Consider the following 21,205-nt stretch of genomic DNA (forward strand, 5'->3'; position numbering starts at 1 on the left):
TTCTACATATAGCCTGTCCTGCTTAGAGTATACTGACAGCATTCGTCGATGTACTCTTCCAGACGTAAGGAGATCTATGGGGTCATCTTGGTCTGTGACAGGTGCGCTCCACCCCGGCTGAGTCGACTGGCACGGTTGTTGTGAATCACACGTCGAGCTGTCGTCAAAGGGACACCATTGTGAGCGGCCACTGCTTTCCAATCTTTTCGGTCATGGAATGCTGTCAAGACACGAGTTTTCTCGGCTTCTGTTGGTATCTTTTGATTGTGTGTGGGTAATTTTGTCGTGTGAGTTTGGCGCGCCCGCCAAAAGCAAACCTTTATCAATACATGTTTTGATCGAATTACAATTTACAGGTGCCACATTGATTGCAGATTAACTAAACCACTTTGCATGAAATAGATTCCAGATATACTTCGACGTTCGAAGAAGTTAAAACTTCGAAACCACATTGATTGCTGGCCACATTGAACGGGCAATGGTGTAGTACTTGTTGAAGTCATATGCGGTCACATGCACACCTGTTGTTTCGATGGCAAAGATTTCTCTCACATACTAGGTGGAGTTGTAGGTGCAGGTTCCAAGGGCGGGCCATTGATGCATGGGAGCAGGGACGTCTGCGATCTCTCCTCAGGATTAAGAAGGTGTTGAGAATAAACGTTCGTGGTGGATTGCGATTGCTCTGGTCAATGGATATCTGCAGCTGGAGTGGTGATCGTTCGAATCGATCGCAAGAAATCGTGAGCAGCCAGCCATGGATTGATAATGTCTATCCAAATCTTCTGTGCAGGCCCTGCCTAGTTTCGTGAAACGTAACTGACCAATCAAACGCCGCTGCCCTTTATAACCGTTTGTGTCAATCCCCGGAGAAATGGAAACCACAGGCCCCATGGAGGTGTCGAAATGCATGCAGCTACAAACAGCGCATAACCACAGACAAGCACGCCCTCAGTGGGGCGTGTGCTGCATGAACCAGAGGTCGCTCGTCACGTCGTGCCCCAAGTTAGCGACTTCATGTCGGCAATTCTACAAGCGCACAGAGTTCGGCAAGTTGCCACTATCGCAGTACTCACAGCCGGCGTCCGCATGACGAGGTTTATGTCAAGGACCTCGTTGCTAAGAGCTGCCGATTTCTCATTCTTGAAGACGGCGCCGACAACACGGCGTTCAACGACACCGTCGAGGACGAAGAGCAGGCCTTTGGCACAGGTGAACCGCAGGCGCCGACTCGTTTGCCGTGGACCTCCCCGACGCGACCATGGAGAGTACTCGGTGCGCGTCGCTTCTCCTGATTGCTGCCATGGAAACGGACCCGGCCGAGACGAGGAGCTGCAACCTTTCTTAACTCCATGGACGCTGAAAAGAGAGGTCGCCGACCTCCTTCGCGCCATGTCCATGTCCGCGAATATCTCTTGTAAACCCACTCTGGCCCACGTGGCTCACGCTCCCTTGTGCTTGAATACGTGTTGGCACAGACTGCGATTCTCTCGCAAAGATCTTGCTTGCATAAGCGGCGCACAAGAGGTACAATGACTTCGCTCATTTCTGCCTTTGAAAGTGTATCATGTCGTCAGTCGTGACGGACTTGAAATGTACCAAGGTCCAACTCTCGAAACTCCCACTTCCTTCAAATTGTCATGACGGAGAAAGCGTCTATCAAGCGTAGTTCCTACGCAACCGACAGCGCCCGTGGTGGGGGCCGTGCACCTCGCAGTCTACTTGTACCAAGACATCAGGAAAGCCAGTCTCCCGTCGACTCTGCCGTAGGGTGGAGTCTGATGCGCGGCATGGACCAAAGTGTTCAATGGCTACCATGTTCCTTGTTCTCTCCGAGACGGTCCGTCGTTGAGATCGTCAAGCAACACAAACGACCGTTGCTTTCCGTTCGACGACGTCCTCCCCTTCCATCGTGTGGCTGGCGCGGTTTCCCTACATCCCGCTGCCCATGTGTTCGTCAGTAGTCTACCTCTACCTGGTCGTATAACCCGACGCGATTCTTCGGTCCCTCCTTGTCCCGCGCGTCTCAACACGGTACGGGGACCGAACGGCAAGCCTTGGATACCTCCGTTCCATGAAGTCGTGCTGTCGGCAACGACAGCACGAGAAGATTCTCACGCGGGTCGTCATGCTCATCGTGCTTCCAACACGATGATTCCTTGGCCGCACCAGCGCCTCTACGTCGTATTCTGGTCCTTCCACGTGTCGCTGGGCTAGTTCCTTGCCGCGGGGTCCTTCCACGGCGCCTTGTCGTAGCTCGCGACCGCCCAGTCGTCCTACTACCTCCTGCCATCACTTCTCAACTACCCCGTCGAGCGGCGAGTGTGTTTCCCTCGTACCTTCTGCATGCAACCACGACCTCTCCCATCGCAATCCAACGTGAATGAACGAAACGCTGTTGTCCAAAGACACGCTTGCGCTCATCCTGGACAACCCTCCCTAGCTTTGGTGCACGCCAGGGGTGCACAGGTTTAGGAACGCCCCTCGATTGCGCGACACGAGAGGCACTCGTTCATGATCTCGTCTGCCATGCGATCCCGAATGCTCGTGGCTCGACGCGCCACCTCCATAGCCTCATTGAACTTGGCGTCGTACGTGGACGGCCCGGTGATCACGCCGACCCATGTGTACCAGATTACGTCGATCCTGATCGAGTCTCTCCGTTCGCGTCCGTCTTGAAAGGTGTTGTGATCGATTCGCGAAGCCGAAAGCGGCGGTCGGGTCAACCTGGTTTCACCTGGAAAAGTTTTACTGCCACTGGGTAATACGACAGCAGGACATGCTCCAGTGGTTGAATAAAACGCCGTCCACGCAGCTCGACCGAGACGGAACTCCATCAGCACCTGGCATGAATCTAGGAGCATGAAGACACCCGAATTTATGAAGCGATTTCAAGCAAGTCGGCGCCGACGTCGAGATGGGGCTCCTCGCTCATCAGCGCTGGCTCAAACGGGGTGAATTTTTCCGCGAGATTGCCGCGACCGACGAAGGCGAGACAATCGTTGTCCTCGTCTGCCGCTGATTTGGAGCAGTTCTGTCGCCACAACACGCAGGACAGCGGGGCTCAATTCGAGTCCCATTCCAAATAGTTGGCATCAGCAATCTCACATCAAGAATGGATATCAACTGTCTTTGTCGCACATTCTCGACGCCACCCTGTTGGTATCGAATGGACTCAATAGCATCCATAAGGTATGGGAGTCGTCACACACAAAGCGTCCTGCACAGCAAGGCGGGCTCGTTCAGGCGTCAGCGGCGACGGTAGCATCTGGAACGATCGACCACCGTCCTCCCCAATATGCTCGAGGCGGGCTGCATCGATGGCCGCCTTGATGGCGAAGTAGGCTGTGGCGCCTAGGAAAAGCGGGGGCTCTCCGATCGCCTTGGACGAGTGCACCGCGAGCTTGTTCTTCATATTGGGCTCAAGCCACACGTTAAACTGCAGCGGGACGTCGTTGAAAGCAGGGATTTTGTACGTGCCAGGGCCACGCGTGAAAAACGCGCCGCGGGGAATCCAAGGATGATTGGCGTCTCCCCACACGTGCTGCTCCATACAAAAGAGTCCAAAGCCCTGGATGAACGCGCCTTCGATCTGCCCAATATCGATCGCTGGATTGATCGACGCCCCAATGTCCATGTAAATGTCCACCGTTTGCATGTGCGTGTCGCCCGTGAGGACATCGAGCTCCACTTGAGTGACGCAGACCCCTGCGACCAAGCATCGTTTGGATTCACAAAAGTCTTGATGAATGGAGGGTCCTACCGGTGGTAAAGTAATTGAAAGCCTGACCAGTTGCGCTGTTCTCGTCAACAGACTTGGACCAGTCGTAGCCGCAATTTTCACCTGGAACAATGAAAAACCCATGGGCAGATAGGCAAATCCGGTCAAAGTACGCAGCACGCGTGACTTGTGCAAACGTGGCATTGGGACCAAGCTTGGCCACGACAGGTTTCAACCGCTCGAGGATCTGCTCACAGGCGTCTAGCGTCGCCATCCCGTACAAATCGGTGCTCATGGACGCCGCGGATGGTTGTGAGTTTGCCACTTTGTCGGTGGAAGTGTCGTGGATGGTCACGTCGTCGCACGAAATACCAAATGCTTTGGCGACTATACAAAAACTACGATGAGTTTCGCGGATAGAACCAGTCAAACGCGTACCGATCTGAATGACTTTAGTGTGGAGTCCTTGGCCCATTTCCGTGCCTCCATGTGATACCAAGACGCTGCCGTCCGAATACACGTGAACGAGGGACCCGCCTTGGTTCATAAACTTGTTGGTAAAGCTAATGCCAAACTTGGAGGGGAGAATCGACAGCCCTTGTTTCTTCCACTTGTTTTGCCGATTGAATGTTTCGACTTTTGCCAATCGCTCGTCGTAGCGACTTTCCCGAAGGGCTCTTGCCCACAAAGCGTCCAAGTGAAAGTCCGTCAGCACTTGACCGAAGTGCGTTCGCATGTTGGCCTTGTACAAGTTAATTTCTCGGACATCCTTGGCCTGCATCTGGAGGGTGCTTGCCAGGTGCTCGATCATGGTCTCCCCCACCATCATACCTGCGGTATGTGCACTTCAATCATCGCCACAGCGTCCACTAGCAATGAAGGGATAAGTGTACCTTGGGGGGCGCCAAACCCTCGAAACGCCGTATTCGTAGGAAGATTTGTCTTGCAGCATTTACCGACGGCGCGCACGTTCGGCACAAAGTACGCGTTTTCACAATGAAACAGCGCTCGGTCCATCACGGCCTCAGACAAGTCCAGCGAGTACCCCGCGTTGTTGAACAACTCGACATCATACGCGAGCAACTTGCCATCCTTTGTTGCCCCAGCTTTGTATTTGGCAAAGTATGGATGCCGCGTTCCAGACGTTAGCATGTCCACGCTGCGCTCGACCAGCAATCGCACAGGTCGCTTCAACGCCTTAGCTGCCACCGCCGCAGCACATGCTACAAACACCTACACGAGAGAACATTTATATCGTCCTGGCCGCCGATTCGCAATCGCAACAGTCACCTACGGAACGCGTTTCCTTGCCTCCAAACCCGCCGCCCATTCGCTTGACACATGCTACGACTTTGTGCGCAGGAATTCCAAGACACTGCGCGACGCACGCTTGAGTCTTTGCGACAGCCTGCGTTGAGCTAGTGACGTGCATCGCGCCGTCTTCCATCGGGATGCAGTAGCTAACGTTTGTCTCGAGGTAAAAGTGTTCTTGGCCACCAATGTAAATTTGTCCTTCCACGACCACATCACTCGCAGCGAACGCAGCCTCAACGTTCCCGCGGACGAGGGTGTGGCCCTTCGTGTGGAACGACTGGGCAGAAATGGCTTCGTCAATTGAAACGAGCGACGGCAGGGTGTTGTATTCGACATGAACGCCCTATGGCATACCACAGCTGTCATCGTCATGTCCATGTTCCATAGCAAACGAACCACATCGGCAGCCGCTGTCGCCTGCTGATGCGTTGCAGCCAGTACAATCCCGAGCGGCTGGCCCACCGTGACCACTCGATTCGACGCAAAGCATTCTTCGTCGTGGATGACTGGACCCAATTCATTGTGTCCGAACGTGTCCAGATTGAAGACGGACGCATCCAGGAAAGCTACGACGCCCGGCATCTTCAGTGCTTTTGACGCATCGATGCGCACGATGTCTCCGTGTGGCACAGTCGACAGCACGAGCGCTCCATGGAGGACATGGTTTACGTCGTCCATGTCGTCCACGTACTTTGCTTCCCCCGATACCTGGCCATACGCAGACCGGTGCATGAGCGGATGACCCACAGGTGCGCGGACGGCTGTGCCGGACCCAGATGGCTCCAGCTTGGACGTCATTAACCCTCCCTTCTCAATACCAAATCGCTGCAATCCAGATGAAGGCGGACGGTGCACTGTCATGTACGATTGAGCACCTGACCGTTCCCGATCGTCCAACGATAGCTAAATCACCACCACGTTAGAATCAGCAGGATGGTGGTCATGGGAAGCTGTACCCAAAGGGCGTCCTGTGGGTTCGCACGACCCAGCGCTTCCACCACTTCAAGGTAAAATTTGTACAGAAATGACACACTTAGCGTTGTCCGATACGCTGACATGCCTCCAGGCACTGTGACCGGCAGGGCCAGTTCGACCGCGAGGACATTGCATGCTGCCTTGACATTCGTCAGGTTCCAAGTCTTCGCCGTTCGCAAGGCTTGCTGCGTTGCTTCAGGCACTTTGATTGTTGCCGCCATACCACCTATATCAAGCACGAAACAACAAACCCCAGTTAGCCATTAACACGTATCTAGTTCGAATGGCCAAGCCATACGTGGCAGAAGTAAAGTTCTTCTTCAAACAACGGTGCGTACCATAAACAAGGGAAATGTCGTCAACGTGCCAGTCCTTGTCCCCCGGGACCAGGTTTACCCGCATGCCTGCCGTGACGATGCTGATGTCGTCCTCGCGGCGCCTAGCTTGCTTGAACGGGAAGATGAACTCGTGCTCTTTCGCCAAGGGGATGAGCACTCGGACGATCACTTCAGTTGGCGCCAGGGCGACGCGCCGGTAGCTGACAAAGAATTCCTTCAGGGGGACAATGCGCCGCGATACTGAGTTTTCGTTTTCTAACGCCAACTCGACCTTGGCCCCCATGGCCGTCAAGAGCGGATTCATGTCGCCAATCGGACTGGCCGTCGCAAGGTTCCCACCCAAGGATGCCACGTTGCGGATCTGGACACTCGCAAACCACTTGAGCATTCGACGAATTGCTGCAAACGTCCGTTTATGATGTGGAGCGATGGCGACGTTGGTCTTAACCACATGCATTTTGCAAAACTGATCGAGCCGCACCAGAGGCACCGCAGCGCCGACTTCGATTCCGTGAAATGACGCGTCTTGAAAAAGACTCAAAACGTTCAGCTCGGGCACGTGGCCTACAGCGATCAATTGCGGGTACCTGAAGCGCTTGAACTTGACTTCGATCCCAATCTCTGAGTGGCCGACCGATAACTTGGCATCCGGGTGTATAGTTTTCAGGTGTAGGAGCTGCAATAATGACGTAGGACGGTGCCAAGTGTGCGTCGTTCCATCAATGGTGGTAGGTGTAGTCGCCATTCTAAGCGCGTGCATGCGAAGTTCCTCAGGAAATTGGGGAAGCTTGAAATCACGTGCCGACATGTGCTTGACTGCTTCCGCTCGAATCTTCTTGGCGCTACACGAGACAATGTTCACGGATAGAATGTCCTCAATGTCGCCTGTCATGCAGTGCTGATCGCATGCGGATGACCCGCATTTCAATGTCAACGCGTCGCTTCCAAATGATCTCGCGGCGTCCAAGATTGGACGGTACCCCGTGCACCGACAGAGATTTCCATCCAGTTGATGTTCAATACCGTCCATTGTGACAGCATCGTCCTGAACAATAGCTGTCAAGGCCATGACAATGCCCGGCGTGCAAAAACCACACTGGGAACCATGGTGCTCGGCGATTGCTTTTTGTACGGGATGAAGCGTCTTGTCCTCCTTCCGCAGGCCTTCCACTGTCGTGACGGCACATCCCTCGATCGCACACACCGGAGTAAGGCATGAATTCACGGCTTTGTTCGTAACTTCCTGCGTCGTAGGGTCCACTCGAGACACGATGACACTGCACGCGCCACACCCCCCTTCCCCGCAACCCAGCTTCGTCCCGGTCAACCGCTGCTTGATACGTAGGAAATCCAGGAGAGTTTCTTCGGGCTCGACATCTTTGACCAAGACACGGTCTCCGTTCACATACACGAGCAGTCCTTTCTCCATCGGCGGCGCTCGCTGGTTCTGTTTCCCCGCGTAGGAAGATTGAAACTGTTCGATCTTCTCCAATTCGTTCAGTGCTGGTTCCATACAAATTTCAAGATATAGTTTATCAATTTTGCCACGTTCTTCAACTTCAATTGCGTTGCAGGATTATCCCAATCTCCCAACTACGATAAACTACGAATGTAGTTTGTCCCATGGGCATTCACAACTGCTTATCTACAAGCGGTCATTCCTTTTGCAGCTGTGGGCCTGACTACGTACAGTACAGCCACAGACGGACTATGCTGGCGCAGTGGCACGAGTATTTTGCTTTGCGTGTTGGCGGCCATATCCAGCACCTCGTCGGGTTCCAGAGTTCCAACGGAAGTCCATCCAGCTAATAAATACCCTCTACATCTGCAACCTCACCACTTTTTGTCGCTGGATTAAGTCACATTATACTCTTGCATCCGGATAAAATTGGCAAGTGGATATTGGCTAATTTGCCGTGGGAACCTACCTGCCAATTGTCCAAAGCTCACTTCAAATCGTGTCTCACATGCTGCGCGCCGTCGTTCGTTCCTCGGCCCTGGTCACTGGCCTCCGCTTCTCCACTGCTGCCACCCCATCGACTACGAAAGAGTTTCTCGTTGAGCGATTGACTGGAGACTTGGAGGGTGTGGCCCTCTTGACGATGTCGCGTCCTGCTGCTCGCAATGCGTTGGGAAAGCAAATGATGCGTGAAATGCGCGAAGCCATGGACTCGGTCCGGTTCGACACGAAGGTGCGCGTGGTCGTGCTCCAAAGTACCGTCGACCGAGTCTTTTGCGCCGGCGCCGACCTGAAGGAGCGCATCAAGATGACGCCTGAGGAGGCCGCCGCCACTGTGTTTGGCCTTCGTTCCGCCTTCACCGAATTGGAACAGCTTCCCATGCCAACTATTGCTGCTATTGAAGGTGCCGCCCTTGGAGGTGGTCTTGAAATGGCTCTTGCATGCGACTTTCGCATTGCTGGCTCCAAGGCGCTGTTGGGGACACCGGAAACGGGCTTGGCCATCTTACCTGGTGCTGGGGGTACTCAACGCCTCCCTCGCCTTGTCGGACTCTCCAAGGCAAAGGAACTCATCTTTACAGCCCGAAAGATTGACAGCGTGACTGCTGAGCGCATTGGTCTCGTGGATTACGCCGTCGAGGCGAATACTGCCCTGGACAAAGCGTTCGAATTGGCGAAAGAAATCCTGCCCAATGGCCCGATTGGTGTCCGATGTGCCAAGGAAGCGATCACGAAGGGCATGGAAGTGGACCTCGCAAGCGGTATGGCTATTGAACGTGCGTGCTATGCGCAAGTGATCCCGACAAAAGACCGCCTTGAAGGTCTCAAAGCGTTCCAGGAAAAGCGAAAACCCGTCTACAAGGGAGAATAATTAGATGCTGCCGCTTTTATTCGTATCGGTGGCTTTAGTTTTGATCAAATGAACCTTCGACAGATCGAACGGAACATGTATCGTTGTTGGGTGTTTTGCCCAGAACACTTAAGCTCCGATGGTGCCTTGTGCCTGTTTCAGAACGACCTAAGTTGGCATGGCGCAGAGCTCATGCCATGCGACAGTTTGATGGTGCTGCGACGACAGGAATGGCCCATACGAGAGGTTGGTTGGGATGTGGCGGCGCTGGAAGGGCCAGTGGAAATGCTTGAGGCTGCAAACGAACAGCGGGCGACGTCATTTTGAAGTACTTTACGTTGAACTTAATTGTTCAAATAGAATTAAGTGGCTGATCGATTCGTTATGGTCTGGTTGGTGGCTGTGATGTCAAATACGAGGCACATCCGCGCCGTGATGTTGGCGAAGCTTATGGTTTTGTTGTTGATGATGGTGTCGCATGGAGGCATCGTGGCGTTCCGAAGCATATTGACGGTGTCGGGGCACTTGGCGCAAAGTGCATCAACTGCATCGAGAGTCACAGGGAAGAATGGAATTCCGTCCCCAGTAATGTCGGGGAAGAAGACTTTGGCCGCAGCTTGGGTGCATGGATCGGAAGACCCACGTAGCGGCACTTGGCCCTTAGGACCAAAAGCGAAATCCAATCTTGCATAGTCGCAGTACTTACCGGCACGGTCAGACGTCGTCGGCGCAGGAGGTACTGTTACGACTGAAGATCCATTAGGGCATAGTCGTGGAGGAATCGACCCAATGGACCGGGTGATGCCGTCCAACACTGTGTCGCAGGGCTGAAATGGATACGCTGTGAGGTTCCGAATGGCGCTGGTGCACTCGGCCGTGCAAAACGCATTGAGACTGGCGCTCGTGGGAGGTTTCACTGGGCGGTTCTTTACATCAACCACGATGGGGAGCAATGCGTCGATGAACGCGTTTGCCGACGCACAGGAGGCACCCCACGACCACCTAGCCAACTCGAGCCTCATCGTTTGGACTTGGGTCGAGTCGCAGTAGTATGTGGTTGCCTGCACTGGGTGGATCGAGTCCAACAGGAGCGGCACGAGGCACGAGATGAAGAAGGCCACACTCAGCACCGTGAAGAGCCATATTCGCCGCTTCACCAGCGCCAGTGAGACCATGGACGTTGTGGTGTGGCGGCAGCGCGGCTTTTCCAACAAGATGTTGGTCTTGACGATTGGCCAATCACATGAAAGTCAGGCATGTGCAAGAATTATCTGGCCTCATATCCGGAACGTCCCACCGTTCGAAAAAGTTCTTACGGATAAACCGCTGGGAACCTGCTTGGCACCACTACAGTACTCTTGAACAAGCGAGCGCGATCCCGTGAAATGGCTTGGATCCGAGCCCAAGCACCATGCCAAGGATACAGGGTGATCAGCGCATGTATATTTCCACGCATGGTTTAACTGGGGAGTGGCTAGCTTCGAGGTATGGTCGCCACTTGAGCTATGGGACAATGTGATACAAAGCGGACATCCATTGTAGTTGCGTTTCCAACTCGTCATGGTGCGCTGGTACAACCAGTGTTCGCCGCGTTTTGGTGTCGAGGAAGTAGTAATGAGCTTTATATTGAACGACAAGCAGCCCTGCCGCAGCGGCCAACGCAATGTCAATCTGGTACATGTTGTGGTACATCTACTCCTACGCAAAAACAAGTACTTGACACCCGTCGGCTGCAAATGGGATGTATTTGTAGCCCTCGGGGGTAAAACTGCTCCGACATGACAGATTGGAATTGTATCAGCCTTGCAGAGGCTGTAGCTATGGTTAACGTCGTTCCCAAACCAAAAACAGCGAGCATAGGTGTGCGTCGACGTTTGCAGCGAAGCCGTAAGGCGTCGGGTGGTGGGAAACCTTTCCAGTCTCGTGCTACGAGTCAATGCTGGGAGACCTCGCTACTTCGTGCATTGGTGTCGCGAGGATGGCAGGCTGGTACGTGTGCAGGGCGTCCAGCATGTCCGTGTCTGGAATCGAATGAATGGTACTCCTTGTCAATCGCTCAATGGACCGATCACACCTCGAGCCTTCCGACTCTAAGCTCCATAGTAATGGACAACCGAGCACATGGTCACATGATGCGTTAGCGAAGCGGTCAAACTCGTGGCTCGCGCTTGGATACGTGCCGCATTCCATCGCAAAATCCAGCAAAATGAACCGTCTCCTTCATGGGGCATGGTAGACTCTACTTGACTAATGGAAGGGCATAGCGCAGACTAGGGCCATTTGGGTGATTTGCCAATCCATCGTGGCAGGTTGGCACGACAAGTGTCCGCCAGGTCTTGATGTCGAGGACGTAGTGATGTGATTGATATTGCACAACGAGAAGTCCCGCCGCGGCGGCCGACGCCAAGTCGATGAAGAACGTGTTGTGGTGCATCCAATCGTGGCGCATAAACAAGTAATTGGCTCCAGCGGGCAACAAATGCGATGGTTTTCCAAGCGACTTGGGTGTGCGCCGTTGACCACGATGGTGAACTCGCGTGGCGAGCACGCCTGCGACCGACAGGCCGACAGCGATACCGACCAACGTTGTGAAGCGGGACACGTCCCCAATATACACCGTGCCGCAGACACAGACAAGCTGCATGTCTATCTGTACGACCGAGCAGTCTCTGTGAAGGGTCGCCGACGGCGAGACGGGACGTACGAGACTGATGACGGCAGCGGCAGCCCACGACGCCAACCCGACGAAGTTGGTAAAATGGGGCGTGAGATGCTTTGTGTACGGCGTCGTGAGGTCATTGATAACGTAGACAACCCATCCGACCTCTCCAGACGCGAGGACGACGGTGTACCATGGAGGCGTGCTCGAGACGAGCGTGGTCATCCCGCCGAGACCAACGAGTTGGAGGGACCCAGTTGAGAGAAGGCAGAGAGCAGACATGCCCCGTAGCAACAGCAGCGGCCGTCCGATCCACGCGATGCCAGCGACACGGTTCAGCTTGAAAAAGTTGGCCCCTTCGACACGAAATCGACACCGAACGGCCAGCGCCATGACGAGCGACATCACTGTGAACAGAACCCCGGTGATGTACAAGCAAATGGTACGAACATACAGCGCGACGTTCACGGGGACTTCCATCGGATTCATCATGGAAGTGGCTGGAACAGAACGAGCAGTCACGAGGGTGATGGACCCCACGTCGCCTTGCACAGAGAATACTTCTCGACACCCTTGGACCCACTCGGACATGAGCCCCCACGAGGCCAGTGCGTACGGATCGTTGACGGAACGCTTGAAGATAGGCCGTCGGAGCATCGACATGGCATTTGTCATGACGTTGCGCCCGTATTGCATGATTTCAATGTTCAGCCGGTACAAGTCGTCAAGCGCGTCGGACGTGAGTGCGTCCATCGAGTGGAGGGCAGTGTACACTGCAGTCCACCGGAGGATCCCGGCAAAGGAGGTGGCGCACATTGCTGGTGCGACCTTCTCCACCGAGCAAAACGGGCGGACGAGTTGCAACGACAAGTCGTCGTCACGTTCACCCTTCTTCACACCTTCGGCATAGCCCGACACAAGTCCAGCGCCGGTCAGCGCAAACGCTTGTTGGAGTTTCGACAGGTAAATTCGATCTCCAATCGCAGAATTGCACGTCGAGTCAATTCCTGTAAAGGCAGCGAGGACGGCGCCCATGTCGATGCCGGTACCAGGGCTGTCGTTGCAAAGAATGTTCCCACCCTGACTTCGATACACGGTTGCATTCCACTCTGGAGGCACTGCCGCTAGCTGCGTCATGGACGGCACCTTTGCCAGCGCGATTTGGGCTGGAAAAGATGCTTCCGTGGTGGTCTCGTTCGAAGCAACAGCGAGAACTGCCGACGCCATTTCGATCACGACCTTGTTGAGCAGAGCAAGCGATGGCGGAATCGGCACGTGGTACAGATCCACGGACCCAAACGGACCGATCGCGTCATGAAAGATTTGATAGGCTTTGCTCAACGGCGCTTGGAGAAACGAGGCGTTGGTGAGAAGGGCCTGCTCCATGGTTGTGTTGGCAAACGCAAACCGAGAGCTCGACCGCAACAGGCTGCAGTTGACGAGAGATGACGATGGCGAGATCGTCGCAGTCAAGTCCCCAGCCCACGTCCAGTGCATTTTGAGCGATGTCTGGGCCGATAAGCGAAAGGACCCGTTGGACGCCTTCAACGACAAGGGAAACGTCAACCCGAACGAGTTTTGCACATTGAACATATCGACGAGTCCGATGGTTTTGAAGTTTTGCCACTGCGTTTGGAACGAGTCGAGTCCGTGCCGCCGCCACACGCTGACTTCCTCGACGATGGATGTGGACGGGCTGGTCTGAATCGACCTGAACCATGTCCTTCCAGACACGTCCATCAACAGATCTTGTCCGATGGACGTGTAGAAGGCAGCCCCCCAACACGTCGAGAACGATTCCCATGCCGTGTTGCGAAGGAAAGACTCGACGTACACTGCGCCATTCGTCGCCATCGATTCAACGCATCGATTTTGGCGAGCCGCCGACGTGGCCATCTCCCATCTCTTTTCAAAGTCGAGCCAGCAGTGTTGGGTCGCGATCCAAGGCACGAGACACGGGTTAGTACGCCGTAAGCCGTCGATCGCGACTGCAAGCGCGCCGCCCGCTTCGATTCCCATCACGAGGCGAGGGTATAGGATGCTGCTCGAGACCTCTTCCTTGCCGCTGCCAAACGTCCCCATGACGCTAAACTTGGGGTCGTGCAGGGGAATGCCATCGATCTGGACTTGGTTCGTCATGTACAGGAGCTGCTGATTGAACCAATTCGCCAGAAACGTGTGCGTGCCAGACGAGTTGAAATGCTCCCACCAAAAGTCATTCGAGAGGCGACCTTTCGCCACAATCAAGTACGAGTACGACCCCATCAGCGACGCAACCACGTAGATGATGCCGACGGCCAGGAGGAGCTGCGACCGAGCCGTAGAGGCTCCAGTTGTTGCTCTCGGCCTTTTCCCTTGCGAATCCGTCCACCCCTGTTCCTTGTCTATCGCCGCGACGGTCGAGGCTCGACGCAGGACGTAGAAAGATCGAAATAGCGTCACGTCCTCCTGGGCTTGAGCGGTATCGACAGCGTTGAACACGGTCCACAGCTTGATATCAAAGACGTAGCCGCGGCCTTGAAACGTGAACGGAAGGAGACCGCACAGGACCGCGATGGGCGAGCTCACCGTCCATGTCGATGCAAACGTACAGCTCAAGAATGTCGCTCCGCTCGCGTATATGCTGTACGGAACATTCCGGTCCGACTTGCCGCCGACGTCGATCCCAATGCTGGACACCATAGGAGTGGTCTGTTTGCGGCAGCGCAAAACTAGCGCCACACCGAGATAACACGTCACAAGGCAGGCTGCATTGACACACAGAATTCCGTACAACCGGCGGACGTCCCCGATGGCGATCACGCCACTGACACATGTCACTTCCTGGTCGACGTTGACGCGGGTGCAATGGCGTCCCAACTTGGAACGAAGGGTCACTGGGGAAGCAACGTCGATGGCAAACGTGAAAACCCAAACCATCGTGGAACTCATGGGGGCGCTCCATTTCGATGCCTCTGGATTGGCAAGAACGAGGAGAATGTCGCTGGCGACGTATGTGAGCCACGTAGCCTCCCCAGCGATGATCCACGAGCTCACCCAGTGGCGCGGTCGCAGCTCAAAACGACTGCCGCCGTTTCCGACAAAGTCGAGCGGAGCAGTGCTCAGTACTATGAGGGCGATCAGAGCGCGGATGAGCAGCATCGGTCGGCCGATCCACACGGGTCCGGCAACGCGGTTGAAGACAAAGAGGTGTCGCCACTGAAGCGTATGGTGCAGCCGTTCGATACCCACGTACACCAACGCAACGACGACCAGGCCGACGATCACGGCCGACGTAGAGACTCCGATGTACCACAGATAGACGCACGAAAACGCAGGCACCTCGAGCGGCGAAGGTCGCATGTCCATCACCATGACGCGCTCGGACAGCATCGTGTGCGAGTTGGTGTCTCCATGGAACTTCACGCATTCGCGGTAACCTTGCGCCCACTCCATCAACATGGTCCAGCCGAACAAGTCGAAGTGGGACGTCTGGTTGGCTAGAATGGGATGCTGGAGCATGACGTTGTCACCTTCAACAGCAGCGAACTGGACCAGCGTGATTTCCTGAGCGACGATGTCGGCCATGGCAGCTCGGATGAGGGAGTTCATGTCGGGCAGGAGAGAGGCATACACGGAAGTCCACTGCACGGCAGAAGCCATGGACGCCTTGCAGCGGCCGAACGTCGAGTTACATGCCGCACATGACTCTGAGATGGAAATGGAAGGCCCTGTTACGCCAAGACATGCGATGGAAAAGACCAACGAGGCGGGAGCAGCCCGAAGGGTGGATGGTACTTCACTGGAGCACGAATCGTCGAACGAGAACTGGGGCTGCACAAACGGCGTGCCGCCATTGAAAATACAAAGGGGGCTGCCACCGAAATACGTGGCATGGCCGAGTTGATTTGGGTGCCAGGACGTCGGTACGGGATCCAGCGCTTCGATGGGTATTGTGTGGAAGGCGTTGGAAGCGTCATCGTGTTTGGACAACAAGACAACGAGAGCATGCTCGAATTCGGCCACGAGCTGCATCAACGAGGACGGTGGCGCTACGAGAGCAGCGTCGATGGATAGGACGGGACCAACGAAATGGTGGAGAAAGGCCGTCATGGGGGTTTGAGAAAAGAAGTTTTCGTGAATGGTCGGGTTCAACTTGCCAACGTAGTTGGGGGCTTGCCGCACGGCGCTGGATTTGCCTTGCGAGCTAGCGTACCACAAGTCATTGACAAATGCCCAATAGAGCGTGTTGGACGTCCATAGATTCCCGCGAGCGGTGACAGGAATGCGACTGAGTGTCAGCGACTGAGTCAGCCCGAGAGCGTTTTCGATCACGACGGTGTCGGTCATGGCCGCTTGGTATCTGTTGCCCCAGTTGATGCGGTGATGGTCGAGTCCGTAAGAGCGCCAGAACGCGGCTTCTGTCGGCACGTCCTGAAACGCGTTCGCGGTGCGGCGAAACCACGCAGGTCCGTCCGCTGTCGAGTTGACGTACGGTACAATGCCGCTGTTGAAGTATGACGCCCACGTCTGGATAAATGACTCCCACGCGACATTCCGCAGCATGGACTCAAGGTACGCGGCAGCGTTCTTGTGATAGAAAGGTTGATCGAGGCACCGTTTCGCACGAGCCGACGTGTGGGCAAGTTCCCATCGCTTTTCAAAGTCAACCCAGCAGAATTGGCTTAGCAAAAACAACGAGTAGAATGCGTCGAGGGACTGGAGTGCGACGATTGCAGCCTCAATTGTGTGCATGGTCGGATCGGCCAGTGCGACGAGGCGCGGTGCTGTCGGTTTGACTTCCACCGATGCTGTCGGGTCGTAGCGTTGCTGAATGGACGCCCAATTGACGGGGCCGATGAAGTCCACGCCACTGCTACGACGTCCGTACCCCACTTCGCGATTCACGGCATTCAACAAGTACACTTGGGCCCCCAACGTGGAAAAGTCCCGCCAGAACATGTCGTTTTCGAGCGTGGGTCTCGCGAGGTAGAGAAAGCCCACGGATGTTGCTGCTGTCAGGACGAGGTACAAGAGGCCCGCGGCGGTGGCCCAGATATTCGATCTTGGCCCTTCATGCGACTTGCGTCGGGTGTACTGGCCAAGAGTCGGGATGTCCATCACTCGTCCATGGCTACTGTTTGCCATCGCTCGGGGGCTGCCTGGAGAGAGGCAGCGGTGACGACCGTTACTCTGTGAACAAAGTGTGAAACTGCCACCACGACGCATGCATTTTGCAGGCAAATCGTGGGCAACAATGGGAGACTCGCAATGCATGTGACTTGCAGAGGCGTTGTGCATGGATCTTGAGCCAAATGCGCGACAGCTACGCCAGCCTGAATTACGTGGGAAGGTGTGCGATCAACGAGTTGAAACGCGAACAACGCGACAAGTAGAACCCCGCGTGCATACCGCCAAACATCCTTGTTTCCGTCCAACTGGAACGGGTAAAGTGGGTACGATGTGGTGGCTCCGACTACTTTTCACACTTGCCACGACTGGCCGACCTCGAACGATCACCGACAAGTTGACCACGTCTGGCAATACCCTCGTCGCAGACAGCTACGTCCAGTCAAACTCGCATGGCACGAGATGTTGGTATACATGTTGCAAGTGGGCTTGGCAGAAGGAGTGTTGCATGAGTGCTGCCCCCCTCGCGGAAGGTTTCCATGTGATAGAGCGAAACAGAACGTTAACATTTCCTGCTGCATATCGCTGGGTGTGTCGAGCTCCACACGAACCTGTCATGCCTATTATTCCAACGACCGAGCAGCCGCTTCATGGGCTTGTTGGGTCCAATTGATCGCGCGTAGCTGTACTGCGTACGTGACAAAGGCGACGGTGGTGCCGCATGTAAACCCCATCCACAGCCCTTCAACACTCCAACCAAAGTACAAGCCGCAGAGAGCTGCAAAAGGAATTCCAACTGCGTAGTAAGCGGTCGTGAGCACGACCACGCCAATTTGTTGTTTGCCCATGGCTCGAAGCACGCCGGTCGTGACGCAGTTCATTGAGTCGATCATGTGGCACGGAATGACAAATAAGAGTGCCGTCACCGAGCGTCTAGCACGATAGATCATCCATCACGCAAACCATTGACGAGGCGAGTCATGTCCTCACCTAACAACGTCGATTTCGTCGACAAAAAGCTTTGGAAGGCAGTCTCGCGTGAGCACAAGGAGCGCTGCGGTGCAAAGACAGCACCCGAATGTGATCGAATAGCACAAAACAGCCACTTGTTTGGCCTTGGCCGGTTGGTTCCCTCCCAAAAAGAACCCCACTCGCATGCACGCGGCGGTCGAAACGCCCCAGAACAACATGTACACGAGGGAGATGATGGTCATGAGGATCTACATGACAAAGGAACGGACATGACGATGGCAAGCGGATTTGTAAACGTACAGAGTTGACACCCAGCACGATCGTGTGGTCCGGCATGAGGCCCGAAAGCAGCGTGAGCATTTCAAACGCCCCCCACTCGGCAACCATTGCGACCATCCCCGGCACGCCAAACTCGAGAAATGCCGGCATCGCCGTCCAAGCGTCACGAAAGGACCACTGGATCGTCCAGTCTTCGTGAACAGGGTGCCACCAAAAGTAGGGCAGGACAAGGAAGGGAAGGCATACATAGGCGACGCTACGGCCGACGGCAGCGCCGACAAAGCCGTACGAGGTGAAGTTGACGAGGTAGTACCCCACGCCAATGTGGATCACATTGCCGAGCACGGCCACGACTGCAGTTGGCCATGTTATGTGGTGGGCTTGAAGTAACCGTTTGACGAGTTCGTACACGCACAGGAAGGGAAGCCCCATGGTGGAGTATCGAGTGAACGTCCCAGCCATCGCTGAAATCGCTGCGTCTTGATGGAGGCTTTCAAAAATCCAGCCAGAGTACCAGTTGATCACAAACACTGGCACAAGGGCCATCGCCATTGCCAAGAGTCCGCCTTGCAAGTACGACCCAAGCTTTTTCGGATTGCCGGCACCAAGGGCTTGCGTGCATAGTGTATCCATAGCTGTGGCGAGACCAAGACCCACGGACATTGACGTGATATTGAACAACTACGAACGGACGAAGTGGAAGCCGAGAAGCAAGTGGAAGGATTGTACCATCGACGAGATTGCAGTCGCAGCGACATGCTCCTTTGTCTCGGGTGACACCAAGTGTCCAACCAGTGCGATATTTGTGACTGCTGGAACATACTCGTTGAGTAGTGTGAACACCTAGCACATGTATGGTGATATCTATCGCCTGCGTTGTGCGATTTTTCGTTCCTACCACTGGAATGACGAGTCGCATCACAACTTTGACTTCGTCAGCTAAAGATCCGACTTCTTCAATCGGTGCCACTCGCTCGACTTCCTTTGCATTGCTTTGATGGACCAGAGGGAGACTCTCCTCGCCTCGGCCATTCACGGGACGGTTGTCTGCCATGGAGGTGTCGCTGATGAATGTACTGTTGACGTAGGCCATTCCAGCGATAATTTATTTACACGGGTGATGTAACTGCAAATCCCTGCAACAAATAATATTGAAGGTGTAGCTGCGTAACTGCCAACAGAACTTTACCAGGTACGTTAAACAGGTTAAAGTAGAAATCAGCCAATGGGAATATAAAGCCGGCCAGCCCCTGCAACGTGCTATCATTCCACAACAGCGAGCGACCTGGTGGGCAGTTCTCGTAGCTGCTTGATGCGGACGTATGAGCCGCTCTGCGCCGGGACCCCGGACGCAGACGATGAAATAAATGCCGTGGACGAGATGCTTCATCACCTCCGCTTGGCTGCCCCACTGGTACATGCAGGCACAGCGTGTTGGACTGATGTGGAGTTCATGTAGATGTTCTTGCACCTCATGGACTACTTGCCCGGCGTGACAAACATCTACTTGGTCGGCCAGCTCCATGGCGCCGCAGAAGCAGACATGAACATGAACGCTGCGGCACTTTCCACTTCGGTACCAGGCACGATTTGCGATCAACTTCCCACACCGTACGTATGATGTAGTTCCTCAACATGACGTCAACCTCCATCGGCATGGGTCTTTGCTCTGCCGTGGGCATATTGTGTGCTCAAGCGTACGGCGCCAAGCACACGAAGCAGTTCAATGCATACTTACACGCAGCGGTGTTGGGCACTTTACTGGTACTGGGAGTCCTTTTTGACTTTGCCAACGACCTGATGCACACAACGCTTGTAGGCCATGATCCCAATCATTGCGGTGACGTGGCACTCAGACATGGTGTTCACTTTGATGGGTCACAATCCTGCAACGTCTTCTAAAGCGGCGACGTTCACCATCCTGTCGTCGTTTGGACTTCCGTTCTTCTTCGTCTTCGAGATCTTGCGCAAGATGCTGCAAGCGCACAGTGCCGTTGATGGGATGGCGATGATTTCGATGGCAGCTAACGGGGTGCACGTGAGTGTGGGGTACTACTTGACCCACCACACGTCGTGGGGAGTATATGGCGCAGCCGTCGGACGCAGCATTTCGAACGTGTCGTTGGTTGCCGCCACGTTGATCTATTTTCAATTTGAGCCCACGTACAAGTCGTGGCAGTTGCAATGGCAGCCGTCGCTTGCAGGCACGCACTTGATGGAGTTCTTCCGGTTTGGGCTCCCTGGTATGCTCATGTGCTGGGTCGAATTCGGTTCGCTCTGGCTGCTTTCCTATCTCGCGGCCCACCTGCCCCATGCGTACGTTCAAACTCGCGTCAACACGGTACTGCCACCTCGACGAAAGGCCCTTCCATGATCTTGTACTTCCAGATCCTCTGCCACGTACTGTCCATGATGTACGTCGTGTATCTCGGAATTTCGACTGCATCTATGGTGCGTGTCGGCAACCTTCTCGGAGCGAACCGGCCTCATCATGCGAAAACAATCATGCGCCTCTCGTTCGCGCTGGTCGCCGTCTGCTTGGTGTTTACTGCCACGTGCATTTGGACCACGCGGCATCTATTGGCGTCTGCCTTCTTCGGCGAGTCCGATGTCGTCCAGTACGTCTCGCCGAGCTTGATCACAAAGTCACGGGGCTCAACGAGAACAACACGTAGGAGTGCCAGCAAGGCCCTGCTGTTCATTTTACCCCTGCATGTACTCAACTCAATCAACACGAATGCCCAAGGCGTGTTCCGCGGCATGGGCCGTCCTGGCGCTGGTGCGCTCATCACCTTCGTCTCCGTGTTTTGCGTCGGGCTCCCATCGGCCGCTGCGTTGGGGTTGCACTTGCGGAACGACGTTATTGGGTTGTGGGAAGGCCTGACGATGGGCGCGGCCGTGTCCTTGGCAGTGTTTGTGATGATTTTGCAGCGAATTGAGTGGGCGGCCGTCGCGACCGCAGCCAAGATTCGCAGCGAAGAGTAGATTTTGTCTAGTAATATGATGTGGTTGGTGGCGTTACATGTGAAAC

At 54.9% G+C, this 21,205-nt stretch overlaps 6 protein-coding genes across 8 annotated transcripts; 2 read left to right on the forward strand and 4 right to left on the reverse strand.

Moving 5' to 3' along the window:
• Positions 1 to 2,327: 2,327 nt before the first annotated feature.
• Positions 2,328 to 7,806, reverse strand: H310_04993. Of its 2 annotated transcripts, XM_008869588.1 has the most exons (9): positions 6,933 to 7,806; positions 6,346 to 6,870; positions 5,989 to 6,233; positions 5,429 to 5,935; positions 5,013 to 5,375; positions 4,612 to 4,951; positions 4,157 to 4,549; positions 3,761 to 4,105; positions 2,328 to 3,705 (listed from the first exon to the last, which is right to left on the reverse strand). In XM_008869588.1, the coding sequence occupies exons 1-9, from the start codon at positions 6,991 to 6,993 to the stop codon at positions 3,173 to 3,175; spliced, it is 3,312 nt and encodes a 1,103-aa protein (XP_008867810.1). In that variant the 5' UTR covers positions 6,994 to 7,806; the 3' UTR covers positions 2,328 to 3,172. The 2 variants fall into 2 exon arrangements, with proteins under 2 accessions (XP_008867810.1, XP_008867809.1); XM_008869587.1 differs by having other exon boundaries at positions 6,346 to 7,806.
• A 463-nt stretch (positions 7,807 to 8,269) lies between these two features.
• Positions 8,270 to 9,252, forward strand: H310_04994 (hypothetical protein). Its single transcript, XM_008869589.1, has one exon. It carries the CDS (start codon positions 8,313 to 8,315, stop codon positions 9,174 to 9,176), a length of 864 nt encoding a protein of 287 aa, XP_008867811.1. The 5' UTR covers positions 8,270 to 8,312; the 3' UTR covers positions 9,177 to 9,252.
• Positions 9,253 to 9,517: 265 nt separating this feature from the next.
• H310_04995 (hypothetical protein) lies at positions 9,518 to 10,330 on the reverse strand (the record flags this gene model as incomplete). The annotated part of the gene is made up of 1 exon (XM_008869590.1): positions 9,518 to 10,330. One exon carries the CDS (start codon positions 10,328 to 10,330, stop codon positions 9,518 to 9,520), a length of 813 nt encoding a protein of 270 aa, XP_008867812.1.
• Positions 10,331 to 11,394: 1,064 nt separating this feature from the next.
• H310_04996 (hypothetical protein) lies at positions 11,395 to 16,914 on the reverse strand (the record flags this gene model as incomplete). The annotated part of the gene is made up of 1 exon (XM_008869591.1): positions 11,395 to 16,914. The coding sequence occupies one exon, from the start codon at positions 16,912 to 16,914 to the stop codon at positions 11,395 to 11,397; it is 5,520 nt and encodes a 1,839-aa protein (XP_008867813.1).
• Positions 16,915 to 17,546: 632 nt separating this feature from the next.
• Positions 17,547 to 19,228, reverse strand: H310_04997 (hypothetical protein; the record flags this gene model as incomplete). The annotated part of the gene is made up of 5 exons (XM_008869592.1): positions 17,547 to 17,856; positions 17,914 to 18,143; positions 18,196 to 18,855; positions 18,904 to 19,017; positions 19,073 to 19,228. 5 exons carry the CDS (start codon positions 19,226 to 19,228, stop codon positions 17,547 to 17,549), a joined length of 1,470 nt encoding a protein of 489 aa, XP_008867814.1.
• Positions 19,229 to 19,448: 220 nt separating this feature from the next.
• H310_04998 lies at positions 19,449 to 21,201 on the forward strand. 2 transcript variants are annotated; one of them, XM_008869593.1, is made up of 6 exons: positions 19,449 to 19,588; positions 19,634 to 19,750; positions 19,801 to 19,938; positions 19,994 to 20,515; positions 20,563 to 20,792; positions 20,850 to 21,201. In XM_008869593.1, the coding sequence occupies exons 1-6, from the start codon at positions 19,487 to 19,489 to the stop codon at positions 21,157 to 21,159; spliced, it is 1,419 nt and encodes a 472-aa protein (XP_008867815.1). In that variant the 5' UTR covers positions 19,449 to 19,486; the 3' UTR covers positions 21,160 to 21,201. The 2 variants fall into 2 exon arrangements, with proteins under 2 accessions (XP_008867815.1, XP_008867816.1); XM_008869594.1 differs by having other exon boundaries at positions 19,634 to 19,938.
• The last annotated feature ends 4 nt before the right edge of the window (positions 21,202 to 21,205 follow it).

The sequence above is a fragment of the Aphanomyces invadans genome, assembly GCF_000520115.1.
Source record: "Aphanomyces invadans strain NJM9701 unplaced genomic scaffold supercont1.8, whole genome shotgun sequence".
NCBI lineage: Eukaryota > Oomycota > Saprolegniomycetes > Saprolegniales > Verrucalvaceae > Aphanomyces > Aphanomyces invadans.